This window comes from Bombus fervidus, chromosome 16 (genome assembly GCF_041682495.2).
Source record: "Bombus fervidus isolate BK054 chromosome 16, iyBomFerv1, whole genome shotgun sequence".
NCBI classification, from domain to species: Eukaryota; Metazoa; Arthropoda; class Insecta; order Hymenoptera; family Apidae; genus Bombus; species Bombus fervidus.
Window position 1 is genome coordinate 1,406,459 of NC_091532.1, and position 26,079 is coordinate 1,432,537.

A 26,079-nucleotide genomic window follows, 5' to 3' on the forward strand; every position below is an offset into this window, starting at 1 on the left:
AGAACACCGTTCACTGTGTAATTGTATAATAAACATGCATGTATTATATTTTATATTTAAACAATAAATTTCTTTCGTTCGTAGATGAAAACGACAACTTTTCTATAAAAGCGTATTCGTCACGGGAAATTTTAGGAGGAACCCTCGATGATTGCTTATAAAAAGGCGACGAGAACTTTTTAATTGAAAGAATACGATGTAATTTCGACGTGCCTAACGCGAGTGCCACAAAGTCTGTCGCGGAACTTTGAGCAAGTTTTATCAGCCGTTATCTTTTATCTCGGTACTTCGCCAACTTTTTAAACCTCTGCCGGCGGGTCAGCATTTTTAACCCGCAAGACGTAAAGTTAAATATTCACTTCATGAAAGTGCCGTAAAGGGGCACAGTTTTCTCTTCTTAGTGGCTTGCCTGGTTGGAATAGCGGCGAGGAATTCATTTATGTACTTCTCTCTGCGAAAACACAGTAAAGCCCGATTCGCGTAATTTACAATTTCTATTTATATTTCGCTCTTCATATTTATAACCTATGCTAGTCGCGAGAAATACGATGACGTTCGAATAATTTATCGCGAGGCACAATGTCAAGTTCTATCGCTATACTTTATTTATTATATAGTAAACTGTGAATGGCTGTACGTGTATGGAAAATTTAAAGATGTAGAAATTTCCACAATATAATATGCGATTATATATGAAATATTCTATTAAAGTATCTGCCTACTTACTAAATAAAAAGAATTATTTAAATATTACGTATCACGCAACGAATACAATATGAAATTCCTTCTCTGTATAAATGATAAGTTTCGTAGGATAATCCGATCTATAAAATGTAGAAGGAAAATCTACAAAGAGTATGGGAAAGTTTCTTAGGAACGAAAAGGACAGAAAGTTGTTCAAGATTGGCAATAAAAATTTACTTCAAACATACAATTTTAAACTTAGCTAAGATCTTACAACGTAGACCGAAGGATATTCTCCTCTAAATATCATTCTACTATATCTATCCGTTATAAAATCAGAGTTTTATATCTTGTAATTCCATTACAAAGAAAAGAAATTATAGAAAAAAATAAATAAAAGATATACAATGTAGCGAGACCTCGAATACGTCCGATAGAGGATGAGTTATGTACTTGCAGTAACATGAACAAACCAATTAGCTGGTTAAGCGGCCAAACCCCCATGAAATTCAATTGTCTTCGCCCCATGCGTCTCCCAGCTAACCACCCTTATATTTTCATCCTTCTCCTCGAACGCTCGAGCACTGTACCCGGAACTTTAGCAGTCGTGCAGGCTCGCTATTAGGGTGTCAATTAAATTAGATCACCAGACAACGTGGGGTGGCTTAACTGATAGAATGTCACATATATAGCCTGTATATAGGTTCTCCTTGCGAAAAATGGGTTACCAGAAAAGAGCAATGTATCGATTCACGCCGAACGAAGGGACGTTTTAATTAATATCAGCGTTACAAAAATTTATTATGGAACGTATATTTTAAGAGTTTTTTTAAGAAAAATAATTTTAACGTTACGAATTGGAAGATTGTTTGTATAATAGAAGAATTGAAATTACGTAAAAATTTAACGACGATTGGTATTTGTGCAACGCTGACATTCAGCAATTCAGAAACGTTGGTCCACAAACTTTTACGTCGTTTTATTCCTTTTGCTTTCGAGAAACTTTTCTCTTTCGTTACCTCTGGTCAGCAGAATCTTGAATTGGTTCCCATCTTGGATTCCCTCTGTACAAAGAGACTTTCGCGAACCGTAAGGAAACGAGGGAAAATTAAATTAGCGTCGTCTATAATTCTCTCGACACAAACCTAATTTTCTCTTATATCGAGAGGTTAAGAAGTCAATCTTTACTAATTTTAATAATCTTGCTACAAATAAACTTTTCCAATTTTATATTTGTTTAGAATAAAGTTCGAGATTATAGCTCTGCTTGTTAGCAATGTCGTTATAATAGAAATAGTTTCATTGATACAATCAATTTTTCGCCGGTAGTACTATTGAAGTAATGAGAACGATCAATAAATTTTTTGATCGTAATTTTTCATAGAAATTTGATAGATTTCCGAAGATGCATTTTTGGAGATTTGAACGCTAGTTTCTGATTTTGCAATTATACTTTCCCCGCGTTATTAATCTTTAAATTACCACGAAATAAATGGTTTTTATTCGTTTTCTTCTATTAGAAAAAGTTAATCAACAAACTGAAGAATCAAATTTACTTTGCATAGAAAAAGGTTAAAAAATGAAATAAGATTGGAAAGATTGTTCGAATCGATTCGTTAGAAGTATAATACATTTGTAACTATTTCTAGAGTGCCAAACGGTAGATCTTAAGTGGTCGAAACGAGATCTAATGTATCGGTGACGTTACAACACGTAATAGTAAGTTATATTCTACAAATCACTCGACTGTTTATGAATAATTTAAACGCTTAGACCTTGAATATTGGCTGGGGTGAGACTGACAATCCTCCGAGGACAAAACGCAGAAACCCCTTAGGGACGAAGACCCTTTGTTACCGCCTTTCCAGTGATTGAAGCAAGGATCCCTGCTCTTTGAACCTATCGCACGTGGTAAGCCACTGTTTGCATTGGTCTTTCACGTTGCTATCCGACCGTATAAGGGTTGCGAATTTGCAAATAAATACAGGCGAAAATATTAAGTTGTCAAAATTGTTCTTCGTATTTAATATTCTGTTTAATTAGAATTTCCAAGCGAATATTGCCCACGAATAATATCGTACAAAAGTACCTTATTTCGTAGCTGTTCAGAGCCTAAAGCGAAATGAGAATGACAACCAACTCGATTAAAAACAACCAGCAATGTCTGATCATGAAATTACACGAATCAATGCTTCTTTTTTTCAACGCATAGCTCGTTAGATTATATAGAACAGCTAGATCGACCTACAGTGATTCACGCGACTGCTCATGAACGAGTGAACCAACTCTGTTACGGGGTGGATCCCTAAGGTTCGTGAATCGATAGTATTGTATTCAACACAGGGCCGATTATTGACGACGATAATGGCGGATTAGCACGGTCCCATCTGTCATTTGACTTACGTAGAATCGCGTACACGTAGCAATGATAGCCGAGACACATTGACGAAAAAAGGAAATAAAGTAGCTCACCTTTAAGTGAGTCGTAAGTTAATAGAGTTTGAAAATATCGCGAAAATTTCACATCTCGATAAGATATTATTATTTTCCAGTATTCCTAGCTTTCAAGTTTTATATATATATATATAAATTTTTTTATCATACGTTATCAGAAAAATGTCAAAAAAATACGTTTGCTATTTAACGATCCGTGAATAAATTTTTATTCGATATCGAACAATTGTGTAGATAAGTGAAACGAAGCGAAGCGAAGCGAAGATATGCGTGTGCAATTAAATACAAGTTTTAGATTTATTGTCTAACATGCTGCTTGAAATTTTGCATTTTCTGCGATACTGAAACGTGTTCGATAAATTTTTGTTATATTAAAAGTATTTGTTTCGATGGTATTTTGATTGTAGGATAACCGTTCGTGATAATGATTTACGTTACTTATCTAAGATTAACACCACTCATCCAAGCCATTCATGCTGATTATTTAACTTATCGAATTGTATGAGTTGTGTTGTAATATTAAGAAATTCGCGATATCTGTACAACTCGTATTGTATAACCAGCATCGAATAAAAAATAGCGTATTAAGAAATATTTCTGCGTAAATCGTATTGCTACCTGGTTTATTTCATACTCGTTTCAACGATATTTTATGCGATCCGTTCCCTATCGAATAGAACCATATCACGTATATTGAATTTTAATTAACAGACAGATAAGAATAGGTAATATGGAACAGAAAAATTATGCACTGTTTGCTTGTATTTCTAATCATTTACGCAACAAAGTATCATATAACATAAGTTTCCTGTGTTATGAATGTCGAAGTTTCTATATCTACGTTTTAAGTTGTTTAGCAAGTTAATTACTTACTTAATAATTACATAAATATATATTATACCAACAGAGTGTCTTTATCTGCGATTTTAACCTTCGTATAATTAAACACACTTCTTTAAAATCATTTTCGATTGTGTTCAATCTGATTTTTGGATTATTGCTATTGAATTGAGAGTGGAATATCGATAACATTTTATATTAAATACTATAGATATCTACTGCGTACAGAATGTCGTACGCGCAAAATGATTAAAAATAGAAAGGAATATCAGAAGGCAAAGTAAAATGTTACAGAATCAAGTATTATATTCAATGGAACGAATATATTATATATTTCTATACGTTATGCGCAGTTTGTATATTTTGATATACTTAAATTTATCGTAGATGCGGAAACATTTTCCAACTATTTATTACTGTTTCAAAATTAAATTAATACTCGTCTCTCGTGTATAGAATTTTCTCTATTATTATTCTATATTTTAAAGATATGCGTCATAATTTATTACTGTACTATATACCTATATACCATGTATATACCGTAGAATTACATGAATATCGATAGATATGTACGTATGTATAGTACTGACAATAGTGAAAAACATGTAAAGCAATATAGGAGAACGTACGGACGTAAATACGACAAACAGGTCAAATGGGGAGACTTATGTCGGATATACATTTCATTTGGCGACTGGCCAATTGGCCTGATCATCCGGAGCACTGCGGGCATTTCACGGATTTCGTCGAATATTTTCAGGATCTTATGGATTTAACGTTTAGCGTTGGAGCAGGTGGTTCTCACCCCAAACATTCGTCTAGTGTGGCTAAAAGTCTCCTAGATTGATCGACGACCCTTCTCTCGTGGTTATGGTTACGCATCCCATTAAAACACATTGCCTCGCGTTTACTCTCTGGTGCTGTTTCAAAGACATACTTTATATCTTCGTTTCTTATGGATACATATATATATATATATATGTTGTACGCAGTAAAGTTTACCTTATTTTTAGTTATAATTATTTCTATATATTTTGTATACAATACATAATACATTATATATAAATTATTTTTCATTCAATCGTTTTTATTATACTCATTTGGCTAATAATATTTGCGAGCGATTAATATTAATAAGATATAGAATAAAAATTGTAATAAAAACTCTAGTCAAGTTAAAATTATTATTTGCAAAAAATTAAAATTTATGTAAGGAAAAAAAATAATCGTCAGGGGGCACCCGGGTTTGAACCGGGGACCTCTCGATCTGCAGTCGAATGCTCTACCACTGAGCTATACCCCCCGTTGAGAAATGCTTTAACGATATTACTTTCGTTCTACTATAATATATAATATAATTTAACAAGTAAACTCACTATTAAATTTAATAATAAATATAATACTACAGAAAATTGTAATTGAAACGTATATATAAATAAATATAACAAACGTACACATCGACATTAAGTTCCATTACAAAATTACGAAAGAAACACTACATTTGGTATCGCTACATTACGATTATTTAATCACATTGCAAATATTTTTATTTATACTTATACTTTGGAATTAAAAGAATTGAACTTAAAATTAAATTGAGGATATAATTGATATAAATTGAAATAAACGTGTCTTTCTCAGTTTTGATCTCTAATTTCTATTAACTTTTTAAATTTTAAATGATTTAATTATTTAAAGAACTGTTTTTTATTTTCTTTAAATATTCAATGACAAAGTAAGTTTATGCTTTTCTATGGCAAACGGTTTATAATTTGTTTAGAGTGATTATTGAACAAAAATGAAGGAGATCGCAGGTAATGGGAAGGATAGACTTTACGATGATCGTAGGTCATCGACGACTGACACAGGACAGTCGAAAACCAGCTCTTGTTGTCATACAAATAGCCATGAGCTCAACCCCCCGTAAGGCAGGGATGTCGACAGGTAGAGTAATATACTGAGGACCACCTAGTGGCTTCATGACTTAGCCATATGCCACCGTGACTAAGGCACACATGGCTAGGAATCGATGTGTATAGGGCCCCATAAGGGCACAGGATCCCTTAAAAGGGACTTCTTGCGACGCCAACGCATTTCAAAGGCACCAACTTGACACGGATAACTTGTTTACGTTCTTTCGCAGTTCCTTGCTGGATTTAACGCTTGTCAAATGAATCTCATATTTAATAGAAAATTGTAATCCTTTTTTTTTTCATAAGAAAATAAGAAAATTAATTTTTTCCCTATTTTTTACATCTGCATCTTTTTCAAGTGGGTGGTATATTTTAGAGTAACGTATGTAATCATAGATTCATGTTTTTTCACGAATTTATGCATATTCATGTATATATAATAATATACGACTTTTATATTTGTGTCTTATAACTCTTAATTGTATGTAAATTATGTTTTATATTCTAAATTGTAACTCATATTGTTTATGTTTACATACATGTATTTTTATATTTTTCTTTATACTTTTATTTTATAGTACAAGATATGCGTTTCATATCTTATACTATATCTTGTACTAACACACGATACTAAACTACAAAAAGGAAAATTAGTCCAGATTTTTCTATATCGAGTCGATATAGATAGATGCTTTGAAAATTAATTGAAAATCATAGAAACAGACAAACAATTTTTTAAATGATCGTTCCAATGCGAATGTTATTACTTCAAGTTCCCTTTTTTTAATTAAAATTCAAAAAGTGAATAAAGTTCGTACACATTCGAAAACTATTAATTAAAACGGATTGTGAGCTTTTATGCGTTCCTCGGAATACTCTCAAATAGTGAGTGCAAATGATACGGTATCCTGCTATTCGACTACAGTAAAGAGACGACGATAGCATTGCTATTATTAGGAAACAATAATCAAAGACGTGAGATCAATAGACAGTTGGGTGAGTCGTTTTGTAATAGGTCTTCGTCGACTCGCCCCCTCCTCGTCTAAAAAGAAAAAAAAAGAATGAAACGAAAGCAACACGTCGAAGTTAGTCTTCGCAGCTTTCCATTCGGTTTGCGAATTAATCCATCAAAATGGTCACGATATAACTCACACCCATCCCGTCTCTTTATCTTTTAAAGTTTCGAAATTAATTATGCACTGTATTTATTCCTCTGACACTCGGTGACTTTTCTTTGATCGTCTATCATCAACTCGAACACACTTCGCACGAAATTTGTGAAAAACGAAATTATATTCACTCCTTCTTTTTCTTTTTTTTTTTTTTTTTTTAAGTAGGATAACAATGTCACTATTTCTACTTTCGTTTTCTTCCGCAACACTACTCGTATTATATCGTAACTCTCACTTCTGTCTTCTCGTTTTGCCATTATTTTACAAATTAAAGAAAAAGGTAAGAATCTATTCTTTTTATATGCTACAGTAACCAGCTTGTGCATTTCGGATAACCAGGTATTACGTCACATCATATAGCATAAACGTTATGGCCAATTTTCGGGAAGAGAACCGCTCTTTATAGCTATCGTCTGTTACAAAGAAGTGTCGAGACGACACCACAGCGGGGACTTACGTATCGCTAGCTAATATTCTCTTACGTATATCCGAGCATATTTTTCATTTCTTTATTTGCCTCTTCTTGCAATGTGAAGGGAGAAATACAAGGAAACTGATAACATTAACAAAGTTTTGGGCTTGTGCAATTTCGTATTATACAATCACCAGTAATATCTTTGCGTCCTCTTTGGTGTATCTGATTAGTTTTGTTAGATTTACGATGTCGCCTCAGAGGGGACAGCCAAGTGCAGAGGGTTAAACATTCGATTTGTTCGTGTTAGTGAGAAATTTGAAAAATTTATTTCAAAGTTCACTTTCCGGATGCACGTTTTGTATATCGCTGTTTTGTATTGTAGTGGTAGAACTCAACACATCTCAAGTTTCATATATATACCAGCTGTACATTATCAGCTGCTTCTATCTTTTTTTAGTTTTGTGTCAAAAACAAAAATCATTACTTACGCCGCTATCAATTTGGCCTTAAATGTACAACGTTAACCTATTTTTATTTTAAACATCACGAGTATAAAGTCGTGCTTCCGTGAATAGTGTCATTATGTCAAGTCGTTCCTATCATGTCATCTTGAACAAATAACGACGGTTTATGTGAATATTAGTATTTCTTTAATGTTTTGCTTTCTTTCATATTTATGTGTACATACTTATATATATTTTTTTATTTTTTGTATCATTTCGTATTTAGGAAATGATTGTTTTAGTGATTAATTTATTCGTATTATGTTGACATCAGGATTATTTGAATATTCATAGTGAAATTACTAATGCAATTCAGTTATGTGAATGTTACTGATTATAATAGTGCATCGTAACTGTATGCTGTACGAACATTATATTATTAATATCATTACCATGTCATTACCTCGCTTATTTAAACGATACACATAGATTTCACACTCTATATTTTAACTTTACGACCTATAACGTCTATTAGCATGCTAATAATCCGTGTCATTTATGGACATATTTAAAATGATACGATATTTGTGAGTTCATACTTTAAAAGTGACCAAATCAAAATATTGGAAAGACGATGTTTTAATTGCAGAAAAGTATTTCAATTTTTTTATTTTCCTAACAAAAGGAAAACATTATAATCTTCTTTGTTATAATATCTAAATGATAAAAATCCCGAATTAAAGGATGGAACGTATTTCAAAAATAAATTCGTTCAATATCGCCGAAAGAGAATTTTCAAACTTTTTACGTTTTTCTAATATTCAAATAGAAGCGAGAAGGCAAGCTGTCTGTCATATAAAATGAAGAAGAACTTATGTATATGAAGATTCGAGCTTTACTTCTTACCACGTACCCACCTCGAAGACTATTCTGGCTTCAAACCAGCTGGCACCATTAACCCAAATATACATGCATATATGCCATTCATAATGAAGAGAGTTCCCAGTAGATAAATTAATCACAAACTCCCCCATGCATTCTTCGCAACTATAGACCTCGGAATTCCCCGATTCGATAATTTACCAGTGAATGAAAGATTCAGGTATCGACGGAAAGTATTATCCGAGGTTTACTTCCATGCTATCTACGTACGTACATACATGCACATAAAAGCATATGCATACAATGCTTCGATAAAACTAAAATTTATAATAACTTCGATATATATAATAATTTGATTGGTAAATAGACGAACTCGTGACAGATTTTCCAAGAAGGGTTCTATAATTTGGAACATCTCTTCTTCCACACCTGTATTAAATTTTCAACTTCTATAAATAAATTAATCTATGAAACACAAACTAGATTTTCGTATTTAGACTGAAATATAACGAACGTCAACGTGCTTGAAATTAGTAGCGCGAAGAAAATAAATGATACGCTTTCTGTAAAAAGAATTTTCTTCGCCAAAAAGTAGACTACAGGAGAAATTGATGAATATTTATGCGTGTACATTCAACAAACTTGCATAAAATAAACACGATCTTTCATAGTCTATCTTCGCACGTCGCTCTATTTAAAAATAATATTTCTTAAGCGTACAAACGCTCGAAGCGTCTCCAGCCGTGCCAGTTCGTATACGCGAGAGTGCGTTTTAAACTCAAAGCGCGCAGCCTTTTCTAAACGAAAATCGCGTTCGTCGGTGATGCAACACCTGCAGTTGCTTTCAAAGAAAGATCTTCGAGCAGAGGCACGGTCGAGCATCCTTGCACGGCCCCCTCTATTTCAAACTGTTTTCTCGGTGCGTAGAAACGCGGCATAAGTTGGTGGCGCGACGTTCCGCGGACAGGTGAGCGTGGAAACGGAAATGGAACGCGCGTCTGGTGGACGTGTGCTTGGCCGCGCGTGTACGGGCCAGCTCGCGTGGGATGAGCGTGTGCTGGTGAGGATTGACGTCGGTGTACGCGCCCACGCCACACACCACGCACCGTTCGTGTTCTCCACACCGGCTTGCCCGACTATAGGATCAATATAAACGATGACATAGCGAGAGCTCATCTTTAAGCCACGCCTGCGAGGCCGCGAGCGCCAATGCAGCTACGATCCACCGGCCACGCGGCCAATAGGCGGCTAGCATCGATTTTTCGCGGGCTTTTTTTTCGCGAAAGTGAATTTCTTCGCGACGCTAACGGGAGTGCCGGGCCAAGCGCAACAGAGAGACACGCGGAGAAACGGTGGGACGAGAGAGAGTATCGCACGGTGGCGAGGAAGCAGCGAGACAGAGATGATACCGTGGAGTGTACGGTAGGGAGAGAACAGGGATGGAGGTAGAAATAGAATGAGGCGCTACGCGCGAGGATGGTGTAGCAGCGATGGTGCGAGAGAGGGAGTGTAGCAGGGAGTAAAAGAGGAGACGCCCGTGGAGAAGGCGGAGGATGAGGATCGATGAGGACAGGGTGACTCTTCCAGGGGTAAACGAACCCCCATTTCATCTACCCTTCGCGCTGTTATCGGCTGTCCCTTTTTCAATCGACGGAACCCCTGCTGCTAGAGTATCGACGTAGCTCGCGAGTTCATCTGCATGCGTGGCCTGTTGCCTGTTGCAAGACGCGGCCGCATGATGCAGCCACGCCGCGCACGTATACATCGTTCGTCACGCTTTTTCACGCGCTCGTTCAAACACGCGACACGCGAGCCTGTCGGTCCGCCGAACATTAATCCCGGACGTCCGTTGGACAACGATGGTTCCGCGAGCTATCGATGGACTTTAACAAATCGAACCGGGCTATGGGAAAAGAAGATATCGCTCGAGATCAGATTTCAGAGAAATGAAAAACATTGTAGGTGTCTAAAGGTAGTTTTTATTCTCTTCTCTGACACATCCGTAGAAGAAGCACAACGTACTAGAATAAAATGAAAAGTTACATAGATCAATGTACATTTGGTGACCTTTTTATTTGAGAATAAAATATTTTCGACGGAGATAGAAGAATTTTCAGACAATTTGGTTCTTCTTATCTCGATCAAATAAGCTGGAGAATCTGATATTCGGAAACGAATATCTGCTTATTACACTACTCGGTATTCTCGATAACACTCGTGAAAGCTTGTCAAATTGTTCTTCGTCTGATATCTAATTTCAATTCGGATTTTATGGGAAAGCTATGTCTTCGCTACTCTGGGCAAGAAATGGTTCGAACAGTTCATTTGTAATTAACGATTTATAAGAGGTATCGTAAAGCCTGTCGGTCCGCCGAAGGCTTCATGACCTTCAAAATTTATCATTATTCCTTTTCCCATTATAAATCAATATCTCTTCTGAAGAAAATTCTCGTTATAAGTTAGGAACCTACAACGTGCTTCATAACAATTGTTGGATGCGGAATTATTCGATGTAGAACTTTCGAATACGATACTCATTAACTCGTAAGGGGTTTCATCAGTTTCATCGCTTCAATTCATCATGAATTCACCACTTAAAACAGCTGATTAAACTGGATGCGATAACACTTGTATGTTTCTTATGTCTTATCGCTATTGCAGTAGATACCTGTTTATGTTACAATGGTTTATTATCAAGTTGAAAAGCAATATATTTTCTGCAATCTACAGCAAAGCCTTCTTCCTTATGTGTATATCTACATACATATATTTTCATAATGAATACTTACAAGAATGCGAAAAATACATTTCCAGGAAATTTGTTTAATTATTGAAATTTAATACATATAGTGATACCGTTATACAGTGTTCGTTACTATTCTTAACCTATATTATTTAATATATAATACCTAAATTATATTTTTATTTATCATAAAACAACATTTTCTTTCCATCTTCTATAATTCAACGAATTCTAAGCTATGATCCTTTTAAGATTCTTCAAATAATTCCACATTATTTTGCATACTTTCACTGTTTAGTCCTTGTGCGGTAAATGTTCATTGTAGTATTCTGATCATTGGCTATAGAAATTCTTCTCCTGTGGTTATGAGCTAAGCAGTTTTATGTAATCCACGAAACAATTACCTTTCACGTACAACCTTCCAATTATCAATTCGTTCGAATTTCGTTGAGAATCTCGTAATCCAAATTCTAAATTGAATTTCCTAGTTGTACTATCTGCTTATTTTAGCTATGGATAATAAGCTGAAAATTTGTTACAACTGCATCTTTGTGTAATAAAAGGGATTATATATGACGGGAAATATCATACCGTGATACCATATTCCTATACGCTATTGTACTTAATATTAGTTATCTTACGAGACATTTTTTTAATTTTTCGAATACGACATTGAAATGATTTAATATGCATACATTGGATATAACGCGTATTGAAAGTACAATACTATTTGGTATAGGTCGAATGTACCTGAAGTAGTAAGGTTAAAGGTAAACAAGATGAATGTAGAGGATAAAGTAATTCGATTATTTAGGTATATTAGGTATTTAAAAATTCGATGAAAAAGTTATTCAGAAGTAACCATATCAATGATATTCGATCGATAGGTTCCAAAGCTCTAGTTATTTAAAATTGACAATGACGTAAACAAGTTGCTGTTTAATTCAATCCTATTACATCGAACTATCTTCATATAAATTCTCTTTGCAGAACATGTTTGTTGAAATTAGTCTAAAATTTCCTACAGAAGAAATACGTACTATTTTATATAGAAAGAATGGATGTTGATTTACATATACGCAAAAAATGTTCGACTTTGTTAGTTCAGTACTCTGTGGCGCGAAACATATTGCGCGGGAAAGTTTGTTTCGCCTATTTCTACACGTTTTTTGCGAAACAACACGAAATAGCAATATATAAAGCAGTAACTAACTAAGGAGGACGATAACATGTACGAGGGAATAGTAAACAAATGAAAGAAATAAAAGAAATACAATCTTTGAATGAATTACATTTGAAAAGATGATAAATTAATATTATTGTTAAAAGAAATTGGAATTTTAAGCAATTATACTATTTTTATAAAGTTATAAATTTGTCAAACTATCGATTAATAATTTCTTTAAACAATATGTACCATGTATTTTGTAGCAAAACTAACGCGATTTAGTAATCTAATTTTATTAATTAAGGATAAATAATAGCTACTAAAATTGAAGAATTACCAACGCAGAATAATATAACATTTATGTATTTTATCAATATTTTAAGATAAAAAGGAAGAAGGCGCCAATCCTCGTCTATTCTGCCCTCTATGGCGGCTCGTTAAAACACTCAACACACTATCGAAAAGATTCTACGACTCGATAGCTCCACAGATAACTCGAACCATACTCGTCGTTCGTGGTTTATGGAACACCGCGTCACATCTCCTGTAATACCGATCATTTAAAGTTCTTATTACTCTAGCTCTTTATAATTTATAACATTTTGTCATGTACATGTATATATGTATGTATATGTGTACGTACTTCTATTGTTGAGAAATAAAAATTAAAAAACTGTAGTTATTAAGTTCAAAAAGCTTAAAAAGTTTAATTATATCTGTATGTTAAGAAAAGGTTATCTCCACACTTAATACAAATAGAACCACAGACGAGATCCCTCGTTCATCGATTTCCTTTTGTCGTTTAAAATTAACGAAACATTTACAAAAAGCCATGAAACCATTCGCTCGCTCTTTGCAATGAAAACAACGGAAACGTTTTTGAAGAATTCGTTCTCACTTTCTTACGTGCACACGTGGAGACATGAACAGATATACGTTTCCACTTTCATTTTTTATTTATATTAGAATGGAGAACAAACGTAGTTCGCCTAATGTAAATGTACCATAATAATAATTTACGTTCAAATAAACGAAGATAATGACCAGAAATTTGTTTAATGAGCATTAATATGGTAATAATTAAGGTCTTGTTTGAATAAACGGAGTACGTTTAAACGAATTAATTACAATAAACGTAATGTTATAAAAGCTCTGATCCTTTTCAAGGTCGTTATTTCAGGATGCGAGATACGAAACTCCATATAACCTCACGTCTATTTTGTATTTAATTAATGATAGTATCATTTGAGGATGAAATAAAATTATAAATATTATTATGTTTGTAAAAATTGCAAATTATAAAATTTATTTAAAAAAAATATGTTTCAAATGGAGGCGCCGGGTATCGATCCCGGTACCTCTCGCATGCTAAGCGAGCGCTCTACCATCTGAGCTACGCCCCCCATATTTTTCGGTGTTGTTATCTTATTTATTTATATTCATTTATTTTTGTATGATATGCAATTTTTACTTATTTTACATTACAAAACGCGTAATAATACATGAAATGCATATATTGAACGATCTAAATCAATATTATTGCAATAGTATTAAAATGTTTATTATGGACTGCAAAAATGTTACATTTCACATCAAATTTAATTTTTGTAAGTTTCTAGATAAAGGAATGCTAACGTTTTCTTTTGTTAAAACATGTTCAAGTTAGAATTTGTATAAGAAACATAAAACAGTTCTGGTTCATGGTAGTGATACAATTAAACATGTTGACCATGACAATCACCACACATATTCATGGTCATATTATTCATTGCTTCCTAACTATCGACGTTATGCAAGAAAAGTCTTAGTAAATGTAGGCACTTACTATGGATTCCATGAGACGAAAAGCCACATTTACGTTGTCTAAATTATAGGTTAACTTGCATTCGCTTAATGTTAAAGTATAATTCAAACGTAATTTTCATAGTTCAAGAATTTAACTTTGTATATCATAGAAATATACATATAATGATAACATTGCATGAAAAATAGTAGCTATAACCTTCTATTTTAACAAACTTTTTATGCTTTAACGATAAACATGTGCACGTTAATAATAATACACGTATATATTATGAAATAAATTATAAAATATCGCAGTTTAAGCAGAATATTAATCATTCTCATTAAAATAAAAAATTGCGCATAAATCGAGCGCAGAACATGAAACGAGAAGCAGCGATGACTTGAGCGCGATTCATGCCGATTGTTAAGAAGTGCAGTTTGTTGCGAATTCTCAACTAACTGTCGATCAGTCAGGTTGCAACCGATCGGTTGATATCGCGAACCTTGAACGAAATTAACGCTCAAGGAGGAAATAAAGTAGTATGATTTGGTTATTTATTTGCACCTTTTAGTATACACGAAGAGTTTGACATTCTGATGTAGACTATTGTAAGATTTTGTTGATATTGTTTCGGGCACTTAGGGTGATTATAACCTCTTAACTAGGTTCGTATCACTTGGGAGGTAGAAAACTTCCAGAGGTTTGAACTTTCCCAAAGGCAAAGGTGCTGTCTGAATCATAAACGGACGGCCAGTCCAAATTCCGAACAGAATCGACTATGCTGACTTTTTTGAATTTTTCGTCGATCAACTGATTAACGATGACGCGAACCGACATCGGCTCGCCGATTTCTATCTCTGCGTGCTCTTCTTCCATTAGCTTCCTTGAATTTTCCGGAACATGCAGAAGTCTGAACTATTTGAACGGCTAATATTCAGAAAAGTCAACGGCGAATGTGGAAGAATAAGAAATTACCGTCCTCCGTTGTTCGTTGTGATAACACCTTCAGGTGTTAAAAAAACAAACACGACTAGCTAAATGGTTGGGACATATGAGGCAAAAATATCGACAAGGTTCTTACTTTCCGCTGTTTCCAAACAAACGAAACTTTCCGAAAATATGATGACTTGACGTTTCTTGTTCTTAACAATGTGTTAATAATTAAACTTTATTTATTTAATCAAGAGCTTGGTAATGATTAACATAAAAAAATTTTTCAAGTTGGCTCGTTGGTCTAGGGGTATGATTCTCGCTTCGGGTGCGAGAGGTCCCGGGTTCAAATCCCGGACGAGCCCAAGGTGTACATCTTTTTTTATTCTTTTCTTAATTACTCATAGGATTGATAATTATAGATTTAATTGTATAATAATTCCATTTAACCGTTATTCTTTTTAGTTAATGAATGGAGAGTTTAACTTATGTGGAATGTACAACAAAATATGAAGTTAAATTATAAATGTACTAATTGTGCTTACATTAGTAATTTTAAGCAATTTTATACTATTACTATTATCTAATGAACAAGTTACTTTTCCTTTGACTGGATTATACATGTAGACAAAGAAGCACCAATCATCAGTTGGCAGCTAAATCTCAATGGACTATTTGTAAAACAGGATTAACAGATTTATTTCATTCATTACATTATTTACACGTTGTGTTATATTATCTACGTGTAAATATTGCCATGAATTATAAAATGTAACAAAGTTTGAAGCGTTGATATGAAATTATTAATTTATCAATATTTTTTATTCCATTCCATTTGGTCAGGTCTGTAATATTCACGAAATGTTGGCGAGAAAGCACAACACGTCGTACGATTGCAGCCTAAAATAATCGAAGATATGTTGTAAATATTATCCTAAATACTACCTAATGTTATTCACTGCTCAAAATAACCATTAATTACTTTCGCCGTTTTATTACTAAATTATGTATAATTTATATGTTAATATACAGATTCCCGCCATCATAGAATCCACATAAATCATACTGTATGTTGTTAAAGGTTGCCGCCATCACAAATTCCATAAAAACCATACTGTATGTCGTCAGGACTCATGGAAATATCCTGAATTTTAATTCTTATTGTATCATGATTGGTGTTGTTTCGCATAAAAATTACATACGATTATATACGTAAGGTGATGCAAATAGAATCTAAGATATGCAGGAAATGAATGGAAAAATCGCCTTTGCCTTTTATGTATTGTCGTAATCTACCAAGGTTGGCCGCAGCATTCAAAATCGATTTAGTTGATAGTATACACAGAAACACCGACCATTTAAACACCGTTATAATCGGTAAATAGGAAATGGTCTTAGGTAGCCGAAGCTATATAAAGGGGATGGCTCTACTATAATAGTCAGTGGGCTATATTCTCGTCGTAGGTGAAACGTCTCAAAAATTTCAAGTTTGCTTCCCCTTCGCTCAAATTGGAAATTAACTTCTTTTTAATGTAAGTAAATTTACTTTTATTCAATGACTCAATTTTTATCTTGTTAACGTTAATTTCATATTCATGAATTCACGAATTTATTGAACTTTACTGGTCAGTCGTATGATTTATCGACAATTTACATTAATTTATTAGGAAAATGATGGTTGACACGATGTTATTACAAATCTATCGTAAATCATAGACATTACCATAGTGGAGTGATCGATCTGTAGCGAATCTTAAATGTAAGACAATTGTTTGCATAAATTGCGCGCTTTGATTAATTTTTAACATTTAAAACTAGTTAATAGTTAAATACCTTGTTTTTTAAGTGGGGAACGCGATAAAAGTCTACTTGGAAAATAAATTGAAGATTAATTGAATTGTGCAAATAGAAATATAACGAAATGTGAACTTATTTTTTATGCTAAATTAATAAATTGTAATTGCTAACGAATTAAAATTTACGAAGATAGGAAAAGTGAGAAAATAACTAGTTTTAATTACTTGTTGTTTCGCACGTTTTAAATTATATCATTTTTCTAATGTAAAATGACGTTAACGTTATACCAGCAATTATACGAAATACAACATATTTTCCAAACTTAGAAGATATATACTCTTTAAACAGCTAATATAACATTAGAAAATGTGATAATAGCGATCTGAATGATTATTACTTATTCGTTTTTTTATCTTTAACACCTTTCTCTACTTGATATAATTTTCTTTGATGAAACGAAGGCCGTTATGCTTGGACGCTTCGATTTTATATTCTTCCGTGTGTTCTGAATTATTTCAAGGACATTCTTTTTATGCTTTAAATTTTTATAGGTTTTTCTTGTTTATCAAAACAAGAAGAGTATTTAGAGACAATTTTTTATATTTCAACAGCGAACAAAATTAGAACGTTATTTGTTTTTAAATGCTAAATATTTTTTGCATATTACAACCGGTTCTACCAAAAATCATTTCTACAGAACTATTCGTGACGTGTATTCCGAGTTATCGTACATCGCATTAATTATGTTAGTTAGAAATTTAAGCAGCCTCTACTAACGAAATAATTTTATTCGAAAATGTCATAATATTTTCAATATACATAAACAAATTCAATATTTTAAACATGTTACTGCAATTTCATAATAATATTTTTTTGTTAAATTTATGATCTGTATCATTTTTATAAGGTAGATGACCGTATAATGTGATGTTTGTGGCGCGTATTACGCGATGAGAAAATTAATGCCGCGCATATGTATAACACGATTATGGATAAGTACTATGTGTAGAAAGTGTATGTAAAAATATTGGAGTTGGAAGAGCATATATTACTATTTTAAACGTAAAATAAGTAAACGGGAGCACCGTTTGTAATCGTTTTGCCTCTACTTTCTCCCTGTACTGTTGTATAATAGAGATCATTTAATTAAAGTAATAAGCTGAAATTGTGCGTAAATCGATAGTTTGATAACATAAAAGAACAAAAGATACAGTGAAAACTAACAAACACGCGTATGCGTTACTTTATAGCGATAAGTAATAAGTAGAGAAAAAACGATTTCTTTCATATAATAAACAATCAATAGTTTCTCAACTATTGAGCTTGTTCTCAAAATTATTTGTATAAATCAAATTTGTAACATAGTCGTGCTTCAATTATGCAACTGTTTACGCATAATGGCTCATAATGGTATCAGATTTTGCGCGTTTAGCGTAATAAGTATCGTTAACAGGTTAACACCTGTTAACATCGAAAAATTCTATGATTTGTGACATTAGAACCGCGTTAGGCGATCTGTTTAGCCATTTTTCCTTGTTTCTCACCAAGTTTCCTTGGTGTTACACGCTGATTAAGTGTTCTTTTTATTTTTTTTTTAATAATTATGGAGAAAGCAGGAGAAAGTTTTCTATATGTGGATATTTACAGTTATCCAGCACGGTTCAAGAAAAGTCAGTTACTCCCAGTGGACCATTCTCGATTCGATATCTGTGTCATAGTTCTCAGTGTTATTCCTTTCTATCGTCAAAATCGATTTCTATTTGAAATTTGAGATTCGCGTGTTATTTGGTGTTAATGTTATGTGAGTATTTGTTCCGATTGCCGCGTTTTAAGCGAAACATCTTTCTCGAAACGTTTCGTTAAGAGTTTGATATACACAGCATCGTAAGCAAAGAAGTGTGCTTTGTTATTTACAAATTGTCATTTTAAGCCTGTGAATGTTAAAAGCAAACGAATTTCATAATTTTATGTATTCCAGTTTGATGTTCTTTGAGAAGAACCACGGATAACAGTGTTTCGTTTTAATTGCCGTTTTAAGTAATAAAGTGTCCTGTTTATTGATAATGTCATGGAGAATATTTCCTTAATTCGTTGATTCATTTAGTGAAACAAGTGTACCTGTTAGCTTGGAATAAAAAGATGTACCGTTAATGTGTTGCAATGTAAATCGGCTCTTCTCATTTTGAGAGTGTTTTGTGTGTGACATGTTGACAAATGAAAATGTACACATTACGTTTCATTGGCAATGTTGCGAATGCATCGAATGTATCGGATCCGTTAGTGCAAATAGTTTCTGCTAGAAAGGATAATTCGTTCGGATGAAAGTAAAATATATCAATGTTTAGCCGTAAGACAAATCAGTACACGCGATTCAAATCTTTTATATGGTTGAAGAAAAATAATTAAAATTTGTCTACAATCATTTTTTATTACATAATTATTTTTGGACTATGTTTTAAATATTTTTATCAGTACTATTATATCCATTATCAAATAACTTTTTTTCGTTGCCTTTTTTATCCTTTTTAACATCTTATTTATTTATCTATTTTATTTACAAACACAGAAATAATCGGCCGAAGGTTCTAATTTTCGTAAATTGTTACCAACAATGGACACCAAGGAGTTTATCGATTTTGGCAAGGCGATGATCGATTTCGTGGCTAATTATACGGACAACATCAGAGATAGAAATGTCCTTGCGGATGTGGAGCCAGGATATCTTTCTAAACTGATACCGGAAGAAGCTCCGCAGAAACCGGAAGATTGGCAACAAGTGCTTATAGACGTCGAGCGTTTTATTTTACCAGGGGTAAGACATTTTATTACGTGCAATTTTTCTCTCCCTTAAAGAAAAGGATTTCGTAATTTTGTAATTTCACTCGCCATTGAATTACCGGCATAAGAGAAATATATTTTTTATTATGTCATTACAAAATGACCTGTCGAGATTAATTGGGATTAAAAAATGGAACAAAAATTGGATTATAGAGATTCGCACGAAGAATATTTCTATCAACTTTCATACTAATTTTAGAAGTTCTTACTGCAATTCTTAATGCCTCGACTCTGTATTATTTTATTTCAATTTGTCTATTTTGTCCCGCTTGCACTATCTACTTTTTAGATACGTCGGTCCTTGTGCAGTAAATCTAAGTACATGTAGTGATCCGGAGGAACACGATTTTATTTCTTCGCGTTCGGAAACTGTTCAACTCGTTAGAAGCATGTTCGCGAAGAATCCACCAGCAGTTGTAACATGTTCGTGACCAGTGTTCGTCAACGTGTTCATTAGTCGGTGGAGACGCATCTTAAGAAACACATACATAACTGTTTCAACAGATAAAATACAGTCTGCCAAATTTCTGGAGAAATTTGCAAATTTTACTTATCGCGAATTGATGTTAAAAAATAGATAATAAATAATAGGCAGAAAAGACTTTGAACTTTATTACTTGTGGAATTATCGTTTTCTCTTGGATAACTGTTATCCGATCATGTAAATATTTAATACAACTTTTTTATCGAATGAATCATTTTTTTTTATAGGTGACCCATTGGAATTCACCAAATTTCCACGCATTCTATCCAGCGGGAAACTCGTATCCCGCGATCGTAGCTGATATTCTAAGCGACACTATTAACTGTATAGGATTATCGTGGATAGCTTCTCCTGCGTGCACTGAACTAGAAGTAATAACATTGAATTGGATGGCAAAATTATTAGGATTACCAAAACAGTTTCTGCACAGTAACGAAGGATTTGGAGGAGGTGTTATACAGGTAAATAATTATAAAAAAGTAAGGGTACTGTAGAAGAATATTAAAAATATTCATTAAACATGTTTTCATTCTTGTTCAAATAATATTTCTATTTCTTATAAAACATTTGTCAATAATATTTTCATTTGTGAAATAGTATTTGTGTATACGACAGAACGCTATATTATCGAATCGGATAAGGATTTACTTAAATAAATTTAGAATATATATATATATATATAAAAATAAATATATAAAACAATATAAAAAAATAAATATATAAAATTCTTTAAAATAATAAGTCGAACCGTTGTTGTGCCGTTGTACATACTATTCAATAACGCTTGTAACGTTTCGACGAATGAATGCGAATTAGTACACAAACTTGACGCTAGAGGGAGAGGCTTCTCGCTAGTGAAGTAGATACTGGTATAATATAACTGTCAGCGGAACGAGTCAGTCGGTACTCTGGTTTCCCTTCAAATCACGTATAAATCTTTCGCCTTTTACTAAAGATTTCCGTGGAGGGGAACAATTGATGAGTCTCTAAACTAATTTTTTGTCGTACCCAACGTATGTTGGGTCATTTATAAATGAAAAACATAACAACTTTTACAGGAATGAACGATGGTAAATGCAGGGAATATTCTCTCAACGGACAAACCGTTGTTAAAAATTTTCTAGCAGATCGTCGTTGAAAAATACTTGCAATTTGCAAAAATATCTTTGAATGTACAAAATATTATCGTTGGGTATAAAAATACCTGTCAATTCGCTTCTCAAGTTGTTATCGAAGGAGTTGTTCTTTGGTATTTATTAACAAGAGTTGTTATACGAAGTATTTAAGTAAAATTTTGCAAGTGACAAAATTATTCGCTATTTTGTTATATTTTATTGTGATATTTTAGTAATTTTTAATAATCGGTAGCATTAATTTAAAAAAAATTGGGCTCGTCCGGGATTTGAACCCGGGACCTCTCGCACCCTAAGCGAGAATCATACCCCTAGACCAACGAGCCATGTGCACATTGATTGGTTATTAAAAAAATTGATAATTGTATAACAGTATTAACAAAATGAAATAAGTTTTAGAAATTATTGTAACTTAATTTTCATATTGTTTCAGTTCTACCTCAAGGTTATTATTCGTTCGTACTACAACCAAGTCAAATTCATTTGTTATTAAATTAATTTAATTAAGTTTATATCACAATATATGTAATACAATTTATTCTAAGTAAATAAGTTAAAATCTCTTAAATAATTCATGACTTTCATATGCGGTAGTAACTTGAAATTATAGTAACACGTACATATTTTAATTGCATTAGAGTAAATGAAGAATTAGAAATTGTGCGTGCAAAATGCCGTTGGTAACTTGGGCTATTGTTAATACAGTAATTTTTATTTTTGTCGAATAATTAGGGATCAGCCAGCGAGACTACGTTAATAGCTTTGTTAACAGCAAGGGAACAAACAACACGTCGTATGAAACATTTATACCCAGATTTGGATGAAGCTATGATCAAGACTAAATTAGTTGCATATACATCTGGTATGTATCGTATAACGCAAAACTTGTTTTCCATTTTAATCTCTTAATTATTTTCCTAAATCTCCTTGTTTCAATCGGTATTATAAATTATAATTTAAGGCGATTCATAGTTATGATCATGATTTATAATAATTACACCTGTACATATTAAATATATAAATTATTTAATTTCTAATATATAAATACTCCTAATATATTTAGCCTGCGATTGTTTCCCAACATCCTGTTTTTATAGATTAAAATATTATCTGTCTGTTTAAACTATATATTGTCGATAATATTATTATTTGACTAGAAGCCAAAAAGCTAATTACATATATACAATGGTAAAATAAATCGACAAACGGAAGTTACCGTATAAAGGAAATTATACTCTCTAAAATCTACTCACATTCATAATTTCGAGTTTCATTGTTTTCATACGTTTTTTGAAATTTGTGCCACACAGATCAATCGAACTCGTCCGTAGAGAAAGGGGGAATATTGGCATCGATTTCTATGAGACTTTTACCTACCGACGAGAAATGTGTCTTACGTGGTGAAACGTTGCTGAAAGCGGTCAAAGAGGATTTAGAGAAAGGTCTAATACCGTGTTGCGTGATATCAACGTTAGGAACTACTGGTACATGTGCTTTCGATAAGCTTGACGAATTGGGACCTATCTGTAACGAATACAATATGTGGTTGCACGTTGATGCAGCTTACGCAGGTAAATCTATTCTTATAAGATATTATCTTTGTAGATTTTTCGTCTTCGTATATTTCCGTTAAAATAGGGATACTATAAGGATATTGGAATTTTTTAATTTAAAATTTAAATTTACAAACATGTCGAATTACGACTAATTGTGAACGAATATATTGTTTTCTTTTTACAGGCGCTGCTTTCATTTGTCCCGAGTATCGATATTTAATGTCCGGCGTTGAATATAGCGATTCCCTTGTTGTGAACGCACACAAGTGGTTGTTAGTTAATTTCGACTGTTCTCTTTTTTGGTATGTATATACTTTTATTTCACGATATTAAAATCGAATGATAATCGGATAATAAAAAAGAATTGAAAATGATTTCAGGGTTAAAGATTCTAGGAAACTTATCGAGACGTTTAACGTAGAAAGAATTTACTTAAAACATAATAGCCAATTCCAGAATACAGAGTACAGAATTCCAGATTACAGAGTACGTACTTTTCTTCAAAATATCGATTCACTTTATTCCATTATATCGTAAAATGTCTTACGTTTCAAAGTTATTTTACATTTGAACAAAAATTTAATACGCTAATAATTATTTTTTAGCACTGGCAAATTCCTTTGGGTCGTCGTTTCCGCTCCTTAAAAATCTGGTTTTTACTTCGTATATATGGAAGCGAAGGAATCCAGCGGTATATACGACATACGATACAAATGGCGGAGATGTTTGAAAATTATGTTAAATCTGACAGTAGATTTGAACTAACGACAGAGAGATCTATGTCTTTAATCTGTTTCAGATTGAGGGTATGTACGAAAAAATGAAGACGCTTCTATCACGGATTCATTTTCTTACAATTTCTTTGAAATCTCGACTATACGTTATTTAGTACATTAACTGTACATAATTCAATTTTTAAAGAGAAATGTCGACGCCGAAATAGAAATGTTCAGCTTAAAAGTTAACAATTTGAACACGTAAATTTTAACACGTCGCATAGTAAGCCGTTGCAAAAATGATTTTTCGATTAATTATAGAAAAATTATTCTTACAAAATTGTTGAACTACTAATACGTTGTGCAAAAGTCCCTGAGTGTTGCGTCTTGTGCGTACCTGATCGTAGCGGAAGTCTAGTTAGCGACATCGTGCGTTGCTCTATTCTCGAGTTCTCGTGTGACGTCAAAGTTTGTGACACGTCGTTCGCTGTTGAGCGCTTAAGGTGTTAATCAACTCGTCGACGAATAGGTCCGAGTTGCAAACTTTGTAACGTGCAGTATGAGAAATTCCATCTTCCCAAAAAATAGCAATAATATCGTCCGTATTAAATCGTCAACAATGTGCAATGTGCAACCTGGGTGATTTCGGTGTTTAAAACATCGCATGTTATAATGTAAAGTCGCCGTTTCCTGCGTTTCTGAATTCTTTGTTATGGTGCGGGCGTAGAAAATACAAACTACGAAGAAATTTCTCTTTAGAGGGAGAATCTCGGACATCCCTGAAGAATATCAAGTACTTTTTATATTATATACCAAATACACTCGAGGGATATCGTTTGATATGTGTACAACGCGATTGTTTAAACATTTTTCTAGCAAAATTAAAAAAGAACAAATTTTGAATTAAAAATGCATTTTCAATTGAAAAGTTTGAAAAGAAAAAAATACTTTACGACGAACATAAAAAATATTTCTTATTTTAGGGTGACGATCGGTTGACAAAGGAACTTATCGATCGCCTAACAAAAAGGAGAAAGCTTTATATAATTGCTGCAACGCACCATGGAAGATTAATCGTCCGATTTATGGTAGGTTCCCGTCTTACTCGCGAAGAAGATATCACGTTTGCATGGGAGGAAATTACGAGTCAAGCGACAGAAATTCTGCAATCGTTGACTGTTGCTGCAGAGAGAGAGGTACATGAATCTTTCAAAAATTCGGAAGTCGATATCGTGTCGAGGATAAAAAGTTTGAACATTGAAACAAAAACGCAAAAGATATCGTAGAACTGTGCTGCATAATGTTACTTCACCGAGTTGCAGAAAGATTCTTTGACCAGAGACAACGTAAAGGAAGAATAAAGAAAAAAAAAAAAAATTCATTTTGTACGAATCTCGATCTTTAGTAAAATTACATAGTAATATATATATTTACAGATTTAGGCTACCGAAGAAAAAATATTGTTGTTTAAATAAATTAACGAGACAATAGTACAAGCTTGATGTTCGATTTTTGAAAATTATATATCACAGCTTTAAATAATTATCGTTCGAGTGTTACACCATATAAATATATCACAACGACAGAGATATTCCACGGCAATAGCCTATACAAAAAATATAGAACATAATTTGTAATTTAATTTAAACTTGAATTATATTATAAAAATGTATCTTCGTCGACAATAAATATTTTAAGTCCACACGAACTATGTTTGATCCTTAACATTTATATTTGCGATAGCAAAATGACCAACTTCGGTAAAAGAATTAAATTCCAAAAATTTGAATCTTCGTATCGTATTTCAAAATCCGTGGATGACTTTAATCTTCTCACGTGCCACGTACATGTAACTTCAAGTACATCAGGGACCAGGCCGAGAGCAAGATGACAACCAGTTGTGTGCACATCCTTGCCGCGTACCCTCAATGTTCTTAAGGACCCAGCATTTTTTTTTATTTAAATTTTTACAATTTGTCCAGAAGGACATTTGATAAAATATTATATCTTAGTGAATAAAAAAAAAAAAAAAAAAAAAAAAAGAAAGGACCCGACATAAAAATATAAAACTTTGCATATGAAAATTTAAATACCTGCTACAACATCCTCTTTTCATTTCAACGAT

At 33.0% G+C, this 26,079-nt stretch overlaps 1 protein-coding gene and 5 non-coding genes across 7 annotated transcripts; 3 read left to right on the forward strand and 3 right to left on the reverse strand.

The window, feature by feature from the left end:
* Positions 1 to 5,209: 5,209 nt before the first annotated feature.
* On the reverse strand, positions 5,210 to 5,281 carry Trnac-gca (transfer RNA cysteine (anticodon GCA)). The gene has a single exon. It is a non-coding gene; the product is annotated as a tRNA-Cys (tRNA).
* An 8,763-nt stretch (positions 5,282 to 14,044) lies between these two features.
* Positions 14,045 to 14,117, reverse strand: Trnaa-agc (transfer RNA alanine (anticodon AGC)). Its single transcript has one exon. It is a non-coding gene; the product is annotated as a tRNA-Ala (tRNA).
* A 1,606-nt stretch (positions 14,118 to 15,723) lies between these two features.
* Trnap-cgg (transfer RNA proline (anticodon CGG)) lies at positions 15,724 to 15,795 on the forward strand. Its single transcript has one exon. It is a non-coding gene; the product is annotated as a tRNA-Pro (tRNA).
* Positions 15,796 to 19,748: 3,953 nt separating this feature from the next.
* Positions 19,749 to 25,656, forward strand: LOC139995501 (3,4-dihydroxyphenylacetaldehyde synthase). 2 transcript variants are annotated; one of them, XR_011801982.1, is made up of 8 exons: positions 19,749 to 20,039; positions 20,777 to 21,010; positions 22,415 to 22,544; positions 22,993 to 23,253; positions 23,423 to 23,540; positions 23,619 to 23,728; positions 23,844 to 24,044; positions 24,938 to 25,072. XR_011801982.1 is itself a non-coding variant. In XM_072019051.1 (8 exons), the coding sequence occupies exons 1-8, from the start codon at positions 19,839 to 19,841 to the stop codon at positions 25,238 to 25,240; spliced, it is 1,554 nt and encodes a 517-aa protein (XP_071875152.1). In that variant the 5' UTR covers positions 19,749 to 19,838; the 3' UTR covers positions 25,241 to 25,656. The 2 variants fall into 2 exon arrangements, 1 of the variants encoding a protein (XP_071875152.1); XM_072019051.1 differs by having other exon boundaries at positions 23,619 to 23,724; positions 24,938 to 25,656.
* LOC139995982 (U5 spliceosomal RNA) lies at positions 21,453 to 21,574 on the forward strand. The gene has a single exon (XR_011802107.1). It is a non-coding gene; the product is annotated as a U5 spliceosomal RNA (small nuclear RNA).
* Positions 21,937 to 22,008, reverse strand: Trnap-agg (transfer RNA proline (anticodon AGG)). Its single transcript has one exon. It is a non-coding gene; the product is annotated as a tRNA-Pro (tRNA).
* Positions 25,657 to 26,079: the final 423 nt, after the last annotated feature.